The sequence below is a fragment of the Hemiscyllium ocellatum genome, chromosome 6 (genome assembly GCF_020745735.1).
Source record: "Hemiscyllium ocellatum isolate sHemOce1 chromosome 6, sHemOce1.pat.X.cur, whole genome shotgun sequence".
Taxonomy (NCBI): Eukaryota; Metazoa; Chordata; class Chondrichthyes; order Orectolobiformes; family Hemiscylliidae; genus Hemiscyllium; species Hemiscyllium ocellatum.
In genome coordinates this window covers 70050151-70069564 of record NC_083406.1, presented here as the reverse complement: position 1 = coordinate 70069564, position 19414 = coordinate 70050151, and the positions used below count along the sequence as shown (strand labels likewise).

General features: G+C 43.1%; 1 protein-coding gene across 1 annotated transcript in view; it reads right to left on the bottom strand.

Annotated features, from left to right (window-relative positions):
- The window catches only part of LOC132816437 (transmembrane protein 182-like), a 64504-nt gene extending 45843 nt beyond the window's left edge, over window positions 1-18661 (bottom strand). The window contains exons 1-2 of the mRNA XM_060826018.1: window positions 18322-18661; window positions 1501-1671 (exon numbers count right to left, since the gene is read on the bottom strand). Of these exons, the coding sequence (XP_060682001.1) occupies window positions 1501-1671; window positions 18322-18462 (312 nt within the window). The 5' untranslated portion in view covers window positions 18463-18661. The remainder of the gene's footprint in view (window positions 1-1500; window positions 1672-18321) is intronic.
- Between the last annotated feature and the right edge of the window lie 753 nt (window positions 18662-19414).

The window sequence follows — 19414 nt, the reverse complement described above, 5'->3', positions numbered from 1 at the left end:
AGGAAGTTTTTTCCTTAAACTGTACAGAATTGTGACAAAGCCATACCTGGAAAATTATGCAGTTTTGGTCTCCACACTTAAGGAATGATAAACCTGTATCAGAGATAATGCAGTGAAGGTTCACTCGTTTGTTCATGGTGTTGGAAGGAATGTCCCAGGATGAGAACCTATGTAAATCAAGCCTTACTCTGTAGAATTTGGAAGATTTTGATAGGACACAAACTAGCATAAATACAAGAGGTTGTTTACTCTGTCTGCAGGATCTAAACAAGATCTCAGGATAAAGGGTACATCATTTAGGAGTAAGATTAGGAAATTACATTCAATCAAAGGGTTATGAGTCTTTTCTGATTCAAAGGATTGTGTATTAATTATTTTAAAGAGTATATTAAATGATGAGACAGATATTTGGATTCTCAGGTAATGAACAGGTATGGAGGGCAGTCAGGAAAGTGAAGTTAAGGCCAATGATGGGCAATGATCATATTGAATGGTGAAGCTGACTCTGGGCCATATAATCTACTCTTGCTCTTATTTATGTTCTTAACCACTTTCAAGGTGGTGTAGGACAAAATTGCACAGGTGAAGCAACTGCAAATCATTGGTCAGTTCATTGAGTACAGGGGTTAGGAGGTCACGTTATGGCTGTAAATGACATCTGTTAGGCCACTTTTACAATATTGTGTTCAATTCTGCCACAGAAAAGATGTTGCAAAACTTGAGAATGTTCAGAAAAGTCTTACAAGGATGTTGCCAGGTTTAGGAGGGCTTGGGCTATAAGGAGAGGCTGAATAAGCTGGGGCTATTTTCCCTCGAGCATTGAAGGCTCTGCGGTGACCTTCTGGAAGTTTATAATCCACGAGGAGCATGGATAGGGTGAATAGTGAAGATGAATATTTCTCCAGGGTAGGGGAATCCAAAACTAGAGCACATAGCTTTAAGATGAGAGGGGAAAGATTTAAAATAGACCTAAGGGGTAACTTTTTCACACAGAGGGTGACATGCGTATGGCTCGAGCTAGTGGTGAATGCTGGTATAATAACAACATTTAAAAGACACCTGAATGGTATATGAATAGGATGGGTTTAGAGGGATTTGGGCCAACTGCTGGCAAATTCGACTAGATTAATTTAGAATATTCTGTTGGCATGACAGGATGAACCGTTTGGTCTGTTTCCATGCTGTTCAACTCAATGACTCTAAAACAAGGTGCAAGTAGTCAGAGGAAGTGGTCTTAAGGTCTCTTGCTACTAGATTGTTAATTATGCTGATGCTTTTGGGCAACTTGGAGCCAGGGAACATGATCACAAGTAGGAAGCCAATGAGGAAACGGAGCCTTTACCTGGCACATTCATGCTACATACCAACAATCTCAACTCATTGTAACTTATGGAAATTTTAGATGTTCAGTACTAACACACAGTCTGGGAGAGCAAATGTGCGTACACTAAACTGTCAGTAATATAAGGAAATTTTAAGTTGTCTGAATGTAGAACTCACCACAGCTAAGATTCTGTTTCTATTGAATCGTCTTCGGCCTTTAAGAGGCTGTTTATGGGCAAGTGGTTGATTTGTTCTGGCTGAATTCTCAGTGAAAGTGTTTTCATTCGATCCAACTGAATACCCTTTTCCTCTGACATATTGCTGGTTAGTTCCAGTTGAATTGGGAAGCTGCAAGAAATTACAGAAGGCTATTAATAAATGCAGGAGGGCAAAACATTGTTATGACAATGGGTTAGAAAAACAGGATGGCATTTTTAGCTGTAAATTTAAAATGTGCTTTTTAAAAGACAGCTAATACAGCCAGAAATGGCTACAGATGTAAATTAAGTGATAGTCTATAGAGAGACACTGAAGAACTGTAACACCTAAAAGGTCAAACAAACTGGACTGTGATCTCTGGTGACTACAAAGATAAAGGGGAGTTGACCATTCCCTGCTCAACAGCAAATCATTGATTTACTGTTGAGGTGGATTATGCTCTGAAATACAGATACATTATGTATCCTTCCAAGGGAAAACAGAAGGCGGCAAAGATTAAAATGTTAGTTTCAACTCTACTGAAGTGGATTAGTGGAACTGAAGGCTGTTGTGTGTACCATACCCAGTTTGAGTGCTGGCCTGCTGAAAAGTTCACATAACTCTCTCTTAGTTATCAATGTGCTTCAGGTAAAGCCCCTATCTCATATGAAATACTGCAAACCAGTTAAAAAGGGAGTCAGAACTAAAAAACTTTCTTAAGCCTATAAAGCCAAGAATCTCAAAAAATTGTTCAACTGCCTGATGCTGTGAAACTTGAAAGGGTTCAGAAATGATTTACAAGGATGTTGCAAGGGTTGGAAGGTTTGAACTGCAGGGAGAGGTTGAATAGGCTGGGGCTATTTTCCCTGGAGCATCAGAGGCTGAGGGGTGACCTTACAGAGGTTTATAAAACCATGAGGGACATGGATAGGGTGAATAGCCAGGGTCCTTTTCCAGGGTAGGGGAGTACAAACCTAGAGGGGAATATTTTAAAGAGGAGAGGGGAAAGATATAAAAGGGACAACTTTTTCACAGACAGGGTGATGTGTGTATGGAATGAGGTGTCAGAAGTAGTAGTGGAGGCTGCTACAGTTATACCATTCAGAAGGCATATAGATGGATAGATGAATAGGAAGGGTTAAGACAGATCTGAGCCAAGTGCCAGCAAATGGGACCAGTTTAATTTACGATATCTGGTCAGCATGGACAAGTTGGACCTGTTGCCACTGGCAAAGGTACTGGGACAACTCCATAATAACCATAATATCATCTTATCTGCTCTTCAGAAATTGATCTGTGTAACTATTTGGAAATGTTTTCATTTTTTAGTCACTTATTATCAGTATACATCTTGTCATGTTTGGTCACAAAGAAAATAATAAAATAAGTTTTCTCATGATTTGTAATGAATAAACTCATATTTTGTGAACTCATTAAATTCTGTGTCCGAGTTCAGCAAGGTCAAATAAAAACTAGCACTGAGCTTTATTTCTAAAGTGCTAGAATTGGAAAGAAAGAAAGTTAAATTAAACCTGTATGGAACCCAGATTAATCCACAATTAAAAGATATGCATGTATTTCTTTTTGCTATCATTTAAAAGAATAAAGTAGCACCGGAGTAATGCAGAGAAGATTTATCAGGATGGTATCAGAAATATATTTATAGGGTAAGATTGACAGAATAAATAATTTTTCCCTTCAAAGAAACAAACTGAGCAGTAATTTAGTGGAGGTCTTCAAAATTATGGAAGACTTTGATACAGTGGATCGAGAGAGAATGTTTTCACTTGTAAGGAAGAACATAGGTAGCAGCCATTAATATAGGACAGTCACCAAGGAACCAAATCAGGAATTCTGAAAAAACTTCGTTCCAAAGAAAAGTAAAAATATAACTAGTTACCAGAGAGAGTGATTGAGTCTAATAATATGGATAAACTCTATAGTATAGCTGCATTTAAGAGGGTTTTAGACAACCATTTCTTTGAAACTCAGGAAAATATATTATGGACACAGGAAATTCGATGGGTGCATAAATGAAACATAGAAACAAATAGTTTGTTTCTGTGTTGTATATCCAATATAATCCAATTGGTTTTGTATCTTATTTAAGCATTCCTAAAAAAGAAACCTGGATTTAATTTATTTGAAATTTACACATACACTTACAATTATTATTGAATGTAATTTGAAAACTCATACCTGAGATTATTAAATGTTCCATTCCTTATTCTGGTCTTGACATGGAAAATAGACGGTTTTGACAGACAAGTTACAGTAATTTAGAAAAATGTGTAAATGTTCACAAGACTAAGAAATAGCTTCTTCAAACAAGACTTAGAAGTTGAAGTCCAGCCAGGCATTGCCAATTGTTAGAGTGCATCCTTTGTGAATATGAAGCAAGTATGGTATAATGAGATTCATGTAAATCATGATAATGGGCTGAATCTTGCTAATTGTTCTGCTAAGTGCAAGTTGCACCACGTTTTCTGCAGGATTTTAAATCATGGGTTTGTGCAAGCCCTCTTGCCATGTCTTACCAAACACACCTATCCACTGTTTTGGCATCCCCTGTCTAATTTTAGCTCCATTTTACCATGCACTGGTCCTTTAATAACTTGCCAGTTACCAGGTATCCCATAATTGGCCGATATCTCTGGCACGAAGACCACTTTAGAAACCCATTATGTATCTGGTCTAGCCCCATCAGTGTTCTGTCCTGCACTGTTCCTGACAAATGCATTGAACATGCAAACAAGGAGAAATTAGCACCCTTCTTTGTGGGCAGGCACTTGGAAGTCCCATTGGACGGGTGATGCACAAATGGGATGTCTTTGTCCTCCAGGAGCACTTGTGGAAGCTATGACACTAGGCAATGCCAGGTCAGACCAAGCTTTGTCAACTGCGTCAGTGCAGTCTCAGCCATCTGGAAGAATGCACACCAGTATAGGAAAAAGATCAAGGACCTTCTCCACCCTGCAAGCATATATACCACTGCCTTCTCTCCAACAACTCACACTTACTGCAAATTCTTCCCCATCTTGTTGCAATGTCCTCCCTCTGTCACCCATCCACCCAAGTCCTTGACATTACTAACTTTGTGTTACTCGGTGCTGCCAACATATTCCCTCAGGACATCTCACTGCCTGTACCAAAGTTAGAAGTTTATGCTACCTACATTTGTCTTTCTAATAACTGTCTCTCTCTCTCGTTCCATGGGAGAAATTGCCCCTCTGCAGGACAGAAATAGTTAAGACAAGCAATGGGCTGCCCAACATTCCAGCTCATCTCCATGGAGAGCATCCTGACCCTCACTGTGTCCAGGATCTTAGGCTGATATCAGAGTCTGCCCTTGATTTACTGGGCCAGGGGCCTTGACCAAAGGGACTCTCTCAACTTGAATGCGGAACACAGACAACCATGACATGCTCCCTGGCTTTGTCTCTGCTTGAAATGGCAATGCAAGACAGAAACAATGTGACCCTTGTGAGTCTAACTGAGGGGGCAAAGTGCAAAAGGGTAGGACACGCCAGGGATCCTCACAGTGAGTGAACACTATGCCAGCAAGCAAACAGACTGGAGATGTAGCCTGCCCACTCCATGAACTGAATGTGTGTCTCTCAGAAATTCTGGAAGTTGTTGTCACACACAAACCTCAGAGGGTGTCAGAGCCAGTAGGAAAACTGGAGGGAAAGCTGCCTAATGGCAGTGAAATTCCAGGTTGAAAAGATCTGCATGCTGTTGGTAGTATTACTGGAAATTTAAAAAATAAGTCTATTCTTACGTAGATTTATTTTCTGCTCATGAAACAGACCATGAGACATAGGAGCAGAAGTGATGTGGCCCATCAAGTCTGCTCCGCCATTCAATGTGATTGTAGCTGGTCTGATCATTCTCAACTTCACTTTCCTGCCTCATCCACAAAACTCTCAATTCCTTTATTGACTAAATATTTGCTTATATGAGCCTTGATTACACTTAATGACACAATCTCTACAGCTCTCTGCAGTATATAATTCCACAGATTCACAATCCTTAAGAAGAAATTCCTCTTCTTTTATCGTAACTGTATAACTACTTACTCCGACATTATGTCCTCTGATGCTAGATTTACCCTCAAAGGGTAACAACACCTCAGCATCTATTTGCCATGCACACTAGGAACTTTGTGAGTTTCACAGCAGTTTGGGCAGCACGGTGGCACAGTGGTTAGCACTACTACCTCACACCGCAAGAGACCCAGGTTCAATTCCTACCTCAGGCGACTGACTTTGTGGAGTTTGCACATTCTCCCCATGTCTGTGCAGGTTTGCTCTTGTTTCCTCCCACAGTCCAAAAATGTGCAGGTTAGGTGAATTGGCCATGCTAAATTGCCCATAGTGTTAAGTGAAGGGATAAATGTAGGGCAATGGGTGTGGGCCGGTGTGACTTGTTGGGCTGAAGGGCCTGTTTCCACACTGTAAATAATCTAATCTAATTTCCTTTCATTCTTCTCAACTCTTCTAAAATGCAAGCCCAATCTACTCAACCTCTTCTCAGAACAAAATCCTTCCATACCCACAACCAACCTAATGAACCCTCTGAGAACTGCCTGCAGTGCCACTATATCTTTCCTTGGGAGGAAAAATGTTCACAGGGTTCTAGCTGTGGTCTAACATGTTCTTTGTGTAATTTTAGAAAAATGTCCATATTTTCATATTTCATCCCCAATGAAACAAATGCCAACATTCTATTCGCCTTCCTTAACATATGCTAACTTTGTGTGAATTATACAGGACTCCTCCCAAGTCCCTCTATGCTGCAGCTTTCTGCAGTCCTTTCTGAGTTAAACAGCATTCAACTCATCTATTCTTCCTATGTGCATAACTCCAACTCCCCACATTATATTCCAGCTGCCAAGTTTTGCCTACTCACTTAACCTGCCTAGTTAGCTCTACATATCTTGCCTTGTTACCTTTTTCTGTGTAATCTGCAAACCTGGCTTTACTACATTTAGCTCACCCAAGCCATCAATAGACTGTATATTATAAATTATTGTGGCATCAGCACTGATCCCAGGCACTCCAATGGTTTCAGGATGCCATTCAGAGAATACCTCCCTTAATCCAACCATTTGTCTTGCATTAGTTAGCCAATCATCTATCCATGCTCATATGCCACCCCAACACCATAATTCCTTATGTCATTAAGTCGCCAGACGTTTGTTCCTTTCTCAAGGTCATAGAGACATACAGTACGGAAACAGACCCTTTGGTCCAACTCAACCACGCTGACCAGACACCCCAATCTGACCGAGTCCTATTTGCCAGGATTTGGCCCATATTCCTCTAAACCCTTCCTATTCGTTTACCCATCCAGGTGTCTTTTAAATGTATTAACCTTTAGAAGTTGTATTAGTTTTAACACCAAACACTAGGCTCAAAAACTAAAGTTGTCCTCTTCACTTGGCATTTCAAGCAATGATTTTTTTTACCATATCTCTGCAGATGCACATGAAGCTGGACATTAAACCTCCCACTCCAGTGACAAACTGTACTGCTTGTTTGTTATTTTAGTGAAACCTAATCTCCAGAGCCATTGTGCAATTTCTTAGTCTGACTGCTGTGAAACTATATTTGTCATCTGCTCCATAAAAAACTGATCTCTGAGCATTTTGGAATTCCAGTTTTCTTTTACATCCATACTCCTTGTCACCTTCTCAATGAATTTTATTAAGATTTTCAGGCATGATTTCCCCTTCATGAAGCTGATTATGTTTTTCTAAATGCTCTGTTCTTACGTGGATGCCTTACTCACTAAGTGGTTAGCACTGCTGCATCACAGTGCCAGGGACCGGTGTTTGGTTCTACCCTCAAGTGACTGTGTGGAGTTTGCACATTTTCACCACGTCTGCGTGGGTTTCCTCTCTCAGTCCAACGATGTGCAGGTTAGGTGAATTGGTCATGGTTAATTGCCCATAGTGTCCAGGGTTGTGCAGGATACGTGGATTAGCCATGGGAAATGCAGGGTTACAGGGTCAGGGTAGGGGGTGGGTTTGGTTGGGATGCTTTTCAGAGTTGCTCTGGACTCGATGGGCCGAATAACCTAATTCCACACTAGAGGGATTCTATGTGCTTTATCATAAATGTTAATATTTCCTAATGGAAGATATTAAACTAACTGGCCTATAGTTATCTGGTTTTTGTTTCTTTCCTTTTTTTTGAATAAATGTGTAACATTGGCAGTTTGTCAATTATTTTCCAGAAGCCTGTGTTTCCCCTCGTCCATCCTCCACCTCTCCACTCATCTAAAGCCCTTGCTACAGCCGTAGTTATTCAATCCACCAGAAAACAGTACAATTGAAGTCATCACACTGCAACCTCTCTTTTAAACAAAAGCCTCTTGATCTGGAAACTATTCTATCCACAATCTTTGAGTCGTGCATTTATTTCCTGACTCTATTTCCCCATGCCACGTTGCCTATTGCTCAGGTAATAATCGTAAGATTATCACCTTGGAGATTCTGCTTTTTAAATTAGCTCCTCATTGTTTGAATATTTTCAGCAGTTCTAGTCCTTGCAATATCATTGATATCAACATGAGTGATGACACAATGAAGCAGTCTGGGAAGAGTGCAGTTAGCATTACAGTAAAGCTCCAGCAACACTCAAGAAGCTTGACACCATCAAGTGCAAAGCATCCTGCTTGGTTGGCACCATATCCAAACCATTCATTCTCGCCATCGACGCTCAATTGCAGCAGCGTGTAGCGTCATAATTTTCTGTTCTGCTATTGCAGCTTGACCTGGTCTCAGTAAAACTGCCTGGTTTGGGTTCATGAACCGTGCCCTGTTACCTTACAGACTTGCCACTGGTAAACGTTCTGAGTGTTTGTTTCTTGTAAAATATAGAAATGCAAAATTATTTTATTAACTGTGGCTGATAATTTTTTTTAGCATTTTGTTACTTCATTTTGCCAGTTTCTCTGTTGTGAGGCATCTTTCAGATTTTGCAAGGACCTTTCTTCCCTGTGCTTTAGTGCCTAGATCGATCTTGAAGCCTGTTGCTTACTGGTCACTTTTGCTGCAGATCTTCTCATCATTTTCTCCACTCTTGGAGTTGAATCGCTGAACCATCCTTAAAATGTTCATCTACGTCGCTATAGAACCTTAAACCACTTTCCTCCAATTACGTGGATCTAATCATCCTTGCCACCACTTTGAAAGATGCATCTTACAGTCCTGTGATTAATATAACTATTTACAAGGGATGGTGAGAGGGAACATGCTCTTGCAGCCTCACGGTCCAGATCCAAGAGCTCTGACATCACAATGATGTCAGCCTTCTATTAAACAATTGGCAAAGGTTTCAAGCTTTTTGCAAGCTGCGTGGCTGAGAATGGGGACTGTACAGCAGATGAGCAAACTGATCATGGCACCTTTTTACAAGGAGACACTGAAATGGAGATTGGGGAGGAGAGGAATTAGGAATAAAGTGTTGGTGGGAAACAATACAATTAAGGAGATAGATACTCTTCTCTGCAGTCATGTGCAAGAGTCCCAAAGGCTACATTGCCTGCCCAGTGCCACAGTTAAGAACATGTCCTTAGAGCTGAAGGAGAACTTGGAGATGGAGATGAGGGATCCACTTGTCACTGTCCACATCAGTACCAACGACATTGGTCGGACTGGATAAAAGCTTTCACTGGAAGATTTGGAGAGGTTTGGAACTAAATTATGAATCGAAACCTCCAATATTGTAATCTCTGGGTTGCTTCCTGAGCCACAGGCAAATAGGTAAATAAAGTCAAGGAGTGGCTGGAAGATTTGTGTGGGAGGAATGGCTTTCATTGTGTGGGGTACTGGCATCAGTACTGGGAGAGAAGGATGGGTTGGACTTTATTTGAACAATGCTGGGACCAATGTTCTGGTCAAATACTAGGGCTGTAGAGAGGGCTTCAAACTAAATTAGAGGGGAGAGCTTTTGGGAGAGGTGAAATGTAGGCTTATAAAGCAAGAGAATATGGCAGCACGACAGAACAGCTATTTGCACAATAATAGTCAAGCAGGGAAAAGAATTCACAAGAGTATACAACATTGAAAAACAGCAGTAAATACAGTTTGAAACAGCAAAGATGAGAAAAAGTCAAAATTAATGGCTCTTTATTTGAATGAGTATAGTATTTGGAATAAGAGAAATAAATCAATAGCACAAAAACAGTTAACAAGTAGGATTTTGCATCATAATGAAGATACGGTTAGATGTTCCAAAACATGGAAGGTCAGTCAGGAATGAAAAGGTGATGAGATGCATTATCAATGGGAAACAGACTAATTACTACAGCAAGAAATTATTTTGTTTGGAAGATGTCTATATGGGTGGAGGTGGGTTTAAAAAAAAAGAGATCATGGACACTAGGAGGAATGTTTCATAGGTCCCGCAAAAGTAACTACACAGTGGGACAGAGAATGGCATGTAACATTTGGCATGACATTAATCATAGTGGCTCTAGCTTCATGTAGATGGAATTGAACTGAATTAGCTTTATTGTCACGGGCACTGGAGTGAGTGCAGTGAAAGGTTTGCAATGCTGCCACTCATACCTAGACACAGATACTTAAGCATTTGGTACAAAATTAAAAGAATAACAAATAGACGTCCAGCGTAAGAATATAAAGGAAAAAAGAAGTACTCAAATTTGAGTCCTTTTCACCCAAATCTGTGTCAGCGTCGAGCTTCAAGTCTGCAAGGGCCATGCCTCCCAGTGACGGCCTCTAGTCCAGGACTCGCCTCCCTCATTAGTCTCCAGTCTAGGACTCACAACCAGGATGGGCCTCCCCTAGCTGGCCTGTGGTCCACGACTCACCTCCTGCAGCAGTCTCTGGTCTAGGATTCACAACCAGCACTTGCCTCCCCGCACTGACATCTGGTCCGGGACTCGCCACCAAAGTTCTTCTCCTGCACCGGCTTTGTCTGGGACTCGCTTGCGACGGCCTCTGCTCCGGGACTCACCTCCTGCCCCAGTCTCTGGTCAGGAATTTGTCTCTGGCACTGGCATGGTCCAGGATTCGCCTGTGACGCCCTCTGGTCTGGGACCCGCCTCCTCCATTCCCCTCTGAGTAATTTTAAAGTTAAAAGTTTGGCAAAAACACTCCAGAAAAAGGAGAAAATAAAAGAAAAAGGAATGGGCGGAGCAGAAAAGCTCTGTTTGGAGTCTATTTGGAGTCTATTTGACTGATTGCTTCCTGTGCCAATCTATCCCAATGAGAAAGAATTCACAGAATGTATTCGGAACAGATTAGGGTTAGGGTTCAGGCTCTTTGGATCGGTTAGATGATGGATTAAAATATCTCCGAGTAAAAAAATGAGGTCTGCAGATGCTGGAGATCACAGCTGAAAATGTGTTGCTGGTCAAAGCACAGCAGGCCAGGCAGCATCTCAGGAATAGAGAATTCGACGTTTCGAGCATAAGTCCTACATCAGGAATGAGAGAGAGTAGCCAAGCAGGCTAAGATAAAAAGGTAGGGAGGAGGGACTTGGGGGAGGGGCGATGGAGGTGGGATAGGTGGAAGGAGGTCAAGGTGAGGGTGATAGGCCGGAGTGGGGTGGGGGCGGAGAGGTCAGGAAGAAGATTGCAGGTTAGGAGGGCGGTGCTGAGTTGAGGGAACCGTCTGAGACAAGGTGGGGGGAGGGGAAATGAGGAAACTGGAGAAATCTGAATTCATACCTTGTGGTTGGAGGGTTCCCAGGCGGAAGATGAGGCGCTCCTCCTCCAGCCGTCGTGTTGTTATGTTCTGCCGGTGGAGGAGTCCAAGGACCTGCATGTCCTCGGTGGAGTGGGAGGGAGAGTTAAAGTGTTGAGCCACGGGGTGATTGGGTTGGTTGGTCCGGGCGGCCCGGAGGTGTTCTCTGAAGCGTTCCGCAAGTAAGCGGCCTGTCTCACCAATATAGAGGAGGCCACATCGGGTGCAGCGGATGCAATAGATGATGTGTGTGAAGGTACAGGTGAACTTGTGGCAGATATGGAAGGATCCCTTGGGGCCTTGGAGGGAAGTGAGTGTGGAGGTGTGGGCGCAAGTTTTACATTTCCTGCGGTTGCAGGGGAAGGTGCCAGGGGTGGAGGTTGGGTTGGTGGGGGGTGTGGATCTGACGAGGGAGTCACGAAGGGAGTGGTCCTTGCGGAACGCTGATAGGGGAGGGGAGGGAAATATATCCTTGGTGGTGGGGTCCGTTTGGAGGTGGCGGAAATGGCGGCGGATGATACGTTGTATGCGGAGGTTGGTGGGGTGGTAGGTGAGAACCAGTGGGGTTCTGTCTTGGTGGCGGTTGGAGGAGCGGGGCTCAAGGGCGGAGGAGCAGGAAGTGGAGGAGATGCGGTGGAAGGCATCGTCGATCATGTCTGGGGGGAATCTGCGGTCCTTGAAGAAGGAGGCCATATCTCCTCAATAAACAGTGAACATAACATGGTAGAATTTAGCTTTCAGTTTGTGAAGGAGGAACTTGGATCAGAAACAGCTGCGCTAACCTTAGTTTTTTAATTCATTCACAGGATATGGACATGGTTGCCAGGCCAGTTTTTATTGTCCATCTCTAATTACCCACAAGGCAGCCGAGAGTCAACCACATTGTTCGTGGGTCTGCAGTCACATGTATGCCAGAGTAGTTGAGGAGAGCAGAACCCTTCTCTAAAGGACATTAGTGAACAAGATGAGATTTTCTGAGAAAGAAATGAAGACAGAGCTCGCTGGAGTGGACTGGGAAAGCAGTTAGGCAACAAAGATGGTTTAGGGAAAATAGCAGACTTTTAAGAAAATAGTTGATTGATCATAGCAAAGATATGTTCAAGGGATAACCCAAACAGGGTTAAATAGAGAAATTAAATAAAGCAACACATTGGAAGAAAACAAATAGAAAACATAACAAAGATGAGGGATACGCCAGAGAATTGAGAAAATTTTATAAACCAACAAAAGATTATCCAAAAAAATTAAAGAGGGAGAAAATAAACATTAATAACAAAAATAAGCTTGTAAATAACATCAAAATGCACAGCAGCAAAGTCATTAAATACACAAAAAGGAAGAGAAATGTCAAAATGAACATATGCCATTTAGAGAATGAGGCTGGAGAAATGATAATGGGGAATCTGGAAACAGCGGGAAGAAATATTTTGCATCATCTTCACAGTAGAAAATACTAATAACATTTCAAATTTTGTGAATGGTCAAGGAACAATAGGGGAAGAGTAAATATCTGCAATAACTGTCACTAGAGAAAAAGTGTGAGGAAAACTACTAAGGGTAACGACTAATAAATCCCCTGGACCGGAAAGGTTGCGTCATACAATATCAAAGAAAGTAGCCAGAAAGATAGCGGCCACACTGGTGGTAATCTTGCAGGAACATAGAACATAAAACAGTACAGCTCAGGAACAGACTAATCAGACCTTCAAGTCTACAATTCTAAACTAGTTCCATCTGTCTGCACATGGTCCATATTCCTCTGTTCCCTGCCTGCTCATGGATCTGTCTGAATGCGTCTTAAACATTAACTTTAGTATCTACTTCTACCATCTCACGTGGCAGTCCCCAACCATCTCCTTTCCCCCTCTAACCTTAAACCTACGCCCATTAGGATTTGACGTTTCCACCCTGGGAAGAAGACTCCAACTATCCTCCCTATCCGTGCTTCTCATTATTTTATATATTTCCATATAACAAGTATAGCCTCCAACACTCTATCGAAAACAGTCCAAGTTTGTCTAATCTCTTCTTATAGTTAATACACTTCAATCCAGGCAACAACATGACAAACCTCTTTTGCACTCTCTCCAAAGCCTCCACATCCTTTCTGCAGTGTGGGGACCACAAGTGCACACAACACTCTAAATGTGGCCAAACTAATGTTTCAGAAAGCTGCAACGTGACTTCCCAACTTTTATACTTGTTGCCCCAACTGATGAATACAAGTGTGCATACCACCTTCTTTACCACCTTATCCACTTATGTTATCACTTGCAGGGAGCTATGAACTTAGACCTCAAGATCTCTCTCTATATCAGTGCTCCTAAGGGTCCTGCTATCAACTATATAATTTCCTTTTGCTCAGGACTTCCCAAAATGGATCGCCTCACACTTTTCCAGATTAAACTATATCTGTCATTTCTTGATAAGACAGCACGTCAGGAATGACAACAGACTGATCAAATTTTGCTTGTCCTATCCCATCTTTACAATGGGAGAAGCCAAATATGGCTTTGATTCTAGTGGCAATGCAACAGTTAACTGCACTTTCAAAATATCAAGCACCACTCAAAAAAATAAAAATAGATTTGGATATGCTGATCTCTGGAGAACAACATTGCACAAGGATCTAAACCCTGGATATACCCAGAGACAACAACTGTTGATTGGAGTCGTTTCAAGTCCAAACAGCTCACGTGAGGCTTAACATGCTTACTTGAGGGTCTTATTTTAGCTGCTACGTGCAGTAAAGTTTAAATAATTATGTTAGTATTTCATTAGTTGTGAGAATTCTTTATAAGTAGCTGAATTATAGGTAGTTTGTGGTAACTTACACACAACATAACTGATCTATATCAGTTGAGTATTATTTAATTGGAGAAGGAAAGCTATAGATCAAAAGGATTTGGGAGTCCTCATTCATTAATCACAAAAGCAGTCAGTCAATTCAACAAGTTCAAGTTCAACAAGAAAGCTGATAAAAATTTGGCTTCATTTCAAAGGGAAATAAGTACGAAAGTGGGGAGGTTTTGCTAAAATTATACAAGGCACTTGAATGGTCAGCGAAGATATACTGGCATTGGAGGCAGTCCAAAAAAGGCTCAGTAGGCTAACACCAGGGAGAGAAGCATTTTCTTAAGAAAAGTAGTTTGCTTGTACTCATTGGAATTGAACAGAATGAGAGGCAACCTTATTGAAATTTTTGGGGACTTAGATATGGAAAGCTAGTTTCCCCTTGTGGGAGTTAAGGACAGAGGATATTTAAGACAGAAATGAGGAGGAATTTCTGCTCCCATGGAGGTAGAAAATCTGTGTAACCAATCTGTGATTCACCCTGTAGTAAAAAATGAGGTCTGCAGATGCTGTGATTCACCCTGACCAAACCTGTGCAGTACCAGGCAGGATAATCTCTGAGAGCCTCACCCTCCTCAGGGATATGGTTGCCTCTGTACAGAACAGGGGGGTGGACATGTGTCTCTTCACCTTGGACCAGGAGAAGATCTTTGATGGGATATTACACACCTACATGTGGGATGTACTGTCCAGAATGGGCTTTGAGGAGGGAATCCATAATTGGATCCAACTGCTTTACTTCATTAGCACAGTCTCATTCAATGGGAGGGTATCAGAAAGCTTCTTGATCAGATCTGGACTCAAGCAGAGCTGCTCACGCTCACCTGCCTTGTTTGTGTGTTGGACAGAAGCATTTGTTGAGTCCATCAGGAAGAAGATGAGCCTGAGAGGGGTGATTATTTCCAGGCAGCGGTGGCCTGTAGGTCAAATCCTCCCATACATAAATGAGATTAGTGTTTTCTGGTCTGATCCACTGTCACTGATCAGTCTCATGAGCATCTGCGACCAATTCAAACTGGCCTTAGCAGCCAGGAAAAATCAAGATGAGAGTGAGGCCATGTCCTTTGGGAACTGGCTGACTGATCCTTTATCCCTTTCACCAACACAGCAGATTACCTGAAGGTGCTGGGAATATGGTTCAAAGGAGTTAGACTGTGTACCAGGATTTGAGAGGAGCATATCACCAAGGAGAGGCAGAACCTGGGCCTCTCCGCTGCAGGGAAAACTCTGGTCATCAGGTGTGAGGTACTCTTGGAGTTGTTGTACATGGTGCATTCTGGCCCATTCCCAGAACCATGTAACACTGCAGTCACCCAAGCAAGTGGTTAGCACTGCTGCCTCACAGTGGCAGAGGCCAGGGTTCAATTCCCGCCTCAGGTGACCCTCTGTGTGGAGTTTGCACATTCTCCCCGTGTCTGCGTGGGTTTCCTCCAGGTGCTACGGTTTCCTCCCACAATCCAAAAATGTGTAGGTTAGGTGAATTGGACATGCTAAATTGCCCATAGTGTTGGGTGAAGGGGTAAATGTAGGGGAATGGGTCTGTGTGGGTTGCGCTTCGGCGGGTTGGTGTGGACTTGTTGGGCCGAAGGGCCTGTTTCCACACTGTAAGTAATCTAATCTTCCTCTTCATCTGGAAGAAAAATATGTTTTGTGTCTGCAGGGCACCATGTGCAAAGCCCTGGATAAGGGGAGGGGAAGAGTGTACCCAACACCGCCCTCAACCTGATCACCTCCTTTGTGTGTGGCTGCATCAAGCTATGTGTAGGTCCTCAGTGTGTAAATACCAAGTGTCATTATTTACTGATCTTCTACCTGTCCCCAGCGTTGTGAAGGATGGACTGGCCTCTTTGCCACAGGACGCTCCAAGCAGTTGGACCATTCAGTATTACCTGTACTTCATGGAGAAATTTATAAAGAAAAATACCTTTGAACACAAGTCCATCAGCAAGTGATCAGCACATAACCTCCTCAAGACCCTGTGGGGAAAGGAGAGCGTGGATCCTGTCAGGTGGTTCCCTGAGCAGAATGTCAAAGTTATTTGGCAGAATGCCTCTTTGCCAGACTTTCCAACAAGCACCAAGATGTCGTTTGGTGAGAAGGGCATTGACCCATCAGAAAGTATATGAGGATCTGTTCAGTTGTCAGATCCTCCCAGTGCCTCCAAATGCACATAGTTTACAGCATAAGATAAAAATGTCTTTGTTTTTTTGCAATGATAGAGGAGATCTGAGAAATGAGTTGAAAAATGTGGTGCTGGAAAAACACAGCAGGCCAGGCAGCAACCGAGGAGCAGGAGAATCGGTGTTTTGGGCATAAGCCCTTCTTCAGGAATCGGAGATCTGAGAAATGGCAACATTTCAATGTTTTCACAAACAGTACAAAACAGATTTTGAACGTTTTGTGTACTTGTAGATTTTTTCATGAATAGAGTATATTTTCGAAATAAAAATAAATGAGTAAGAAACATTATAATGGATAAAAGTAAGCATACAGTCAGACACTTGTGTGCTGATCTGATGGGTGTGGACAATGGGGATGAGGGGAGGGGAAGTTGACCATCTTTCCTGCAGGTTTTCCTACAACCCTGCTGGTGGAGTCTACTGATTTTAGGGTTTCTGAGAGCACTTGATGAAGAAGCAGCACTTTTAGACTAGAGCTGAAAATGTGTTGCTGGAAAAGCGCAGCAGGTCAGGCAGCATCCAAGGAACAGGAGATTCGACGTTTAGGCATAAGCCCTTCATCAGGAATGGGGAGTCCTGATGAAGGGCTTATGCCCGAAACGTCGAATCTCCTGTTCCTTGGATGCTGCCTGACCTGCTGCGCTTTTCCAGCAACACATTTTCAGCTCTGATCTCCAGCATCTGCAGACCTCACTTTCTCCTCGCACTTTTAGATTAGATTAGATTACTTACAGTGTGGAAACAGGCCCTTCGGCCCAACAAGTCCACACCGACCCACTGAAGCGCAACCCACCCATTCCCCTACATTAACCTCTTCACCTAACACTCAGGGCAATTTAGCATGGCCAATTCACCTGACCTGCACATCTTTGGGCTGTGGAGGAAATCGGAGCACCCGGAGGAAACCCACACAGACACGGGGAGAACGTGCAAACTCCACACAGAGTCACCTGAGGCGGGAATTGAACCCTGTGGCGCTGAGGCAGCAGTGCTTCAAAAGCTAGTGCCTCCAAATTAACCTTTTGGACTCCATCCTGGTGTTGTGTGATTTTTAGCTGAGAGCTAAAGTTAAAAACTTCTAACGCATGCACAATGGTCGAACCCAAGGTCACAGATAACCACGGAAACTTTCGTTTTATACAATTACCCACTGTCGAACGAAACTTCGACTGTCCTTCATAAATTGCTTTTATGTAAAAATAAAAGAGGTTTTAACAAATCGCCCCATTGTACTATTTCCGAGAACACTCTGCTGTCTGAAAGAACTCTTGGTTACTGACACGTTCTGTGGCGTCGAATCGCGATCTCTTTGGCAATGATCCTGTGGGTGTGGATGGGAGAACAGTTTCCTGGAGAAACAATGTACACATCGGGGCTGTATACACACACACACAGATCCGCTAATGGTGAGATAGCGTGAAGCTAAATGGAGGTCCATTCACTTATCAGATCAGCCTAGTGCCTAAAATGCGTACAAATAGAGTCTGGTTCAAATAGGAGGTGACTATGGTTGGTTTGGATAGAGTTAAACTCCAATGTTTGTTTGTTTCCCTGATATGCTACTGCCCTGAACCGAACTGCGTTTGTGACAATGTACGGGACAAACCTTTCTTTTGGTTTTTAAAAAAAGGCGAGCGGGGACGGTGAGTTTGTCCTACACCTTCCAGAATACAAATCACCTCAGTCTCCAGGGCGACGCCATGTAAATCAGGAAAAAAACGCCACGGGCGAACGGTTCTGAAACTCCAAACAAACCTCCCCCGAAAACTCACAAAATGACTCGTTCGTTAAATCCACGCCGTCCACTCCCATGTTCGAAAGTTTTATTTGTGAAGAAACACAGAGGGGGGGAACAGGAGGCAAAGCGGGGCAGGGGAAAAGCGAAACGACGGGTAAATTGAGGAGAGGAGGCAGAAAGGGATGGGGGAAGAAGGGGCAGAAAGAGGCAGCAACCATACCAGCCCACCCTCAGGCAGAGGGAGCCCACCCCCTGCGGGCAATAGGGAATCGGGCAGCGTGCTGGGCTCCCTGAGGTGCGCTGACACTAACCTGCTCCAGCTCAGTGGTGTTCAGGCTCGGGTAGGTCACAGCATGCAGCCAATAGTTGGTGCACGAAGTTACAAAGAAGAAAAACAAGCCGCCGGCAGCGAAGAGCCTTGCGCAGTTCACTTTCACTCGAAGGTTGTTCATAGTGTAAGAGACGCTGCTGCTGTATCTGTGGGTATGTCTGAGGCCCCCTCTCTCTCTCTCAAAAACTCTGGACCTCGCTGACGTGCTCCGCCCAAACCAATCTGCTTGGGAAATTCCTGAAAAGCTTTCGCTTCCTCATTCAGTTCGGAACATGTTTCATTTGAAATGCTATAAACCACACACGCTTATTTTTGCCTCAGAGGAAATATCTACATTATCTCTAAGATTCCCAAAATAAACCATCTTACTACAAGTATGAGAATCTAAGACCAGAACGTTGTATAGTTAAAAATTATTCAAGAGAAAATTTGGGTGGAATTATAGGGCTCCTTCAAGCCACCTCATTTGTGCACTGTTTCCACTTCACTCCTCCCCTCAGAGACTGGACACGTGTCATTTCCAACATGAGAAAGTGAGGTCTGCAGATGCTGGAGATCAGAGCTGAACATGTGTTGCTGGAAAAGCGCAGCAGGTCAGGCAGCAGCAAAGGAGCAGGAGAATCAACGTTTTGGGCACGAGCCCTTCTTCAGGAATGCTATTGACCGAAACGTCGATTCTCCTGCTCCTTGGATGTTGCCTGGCCTGCTGCGCTTTTCCAGCAACACATTTCCAACATGAGAGTCAGGCAAGTTACCTGGCAGCAGCAACCCCTACATGTACTGATCTGGGCCTTCATCCAACTCCCACCTTCACCACATTCTCTTCCCCTCATCCCCCAACCCCAACATCCCCACTGCATACCCATAGACACCATCCTCTCAAAACTGAAAGAGAAGTGAAGCTAAATGGGAGTACATTCAGTTATCAGATCATCCTCGTGCCTCAAATGCATGTAAATAGAGTTTGGTTCAAATAAGATGTGCCTTTGGTTTGTTTGGATTGAGACAAACTCCAATGTTTGTTTCCCTGATATGCTACTGCACAGAACCAAACTGCATTTGTGATTATGTAC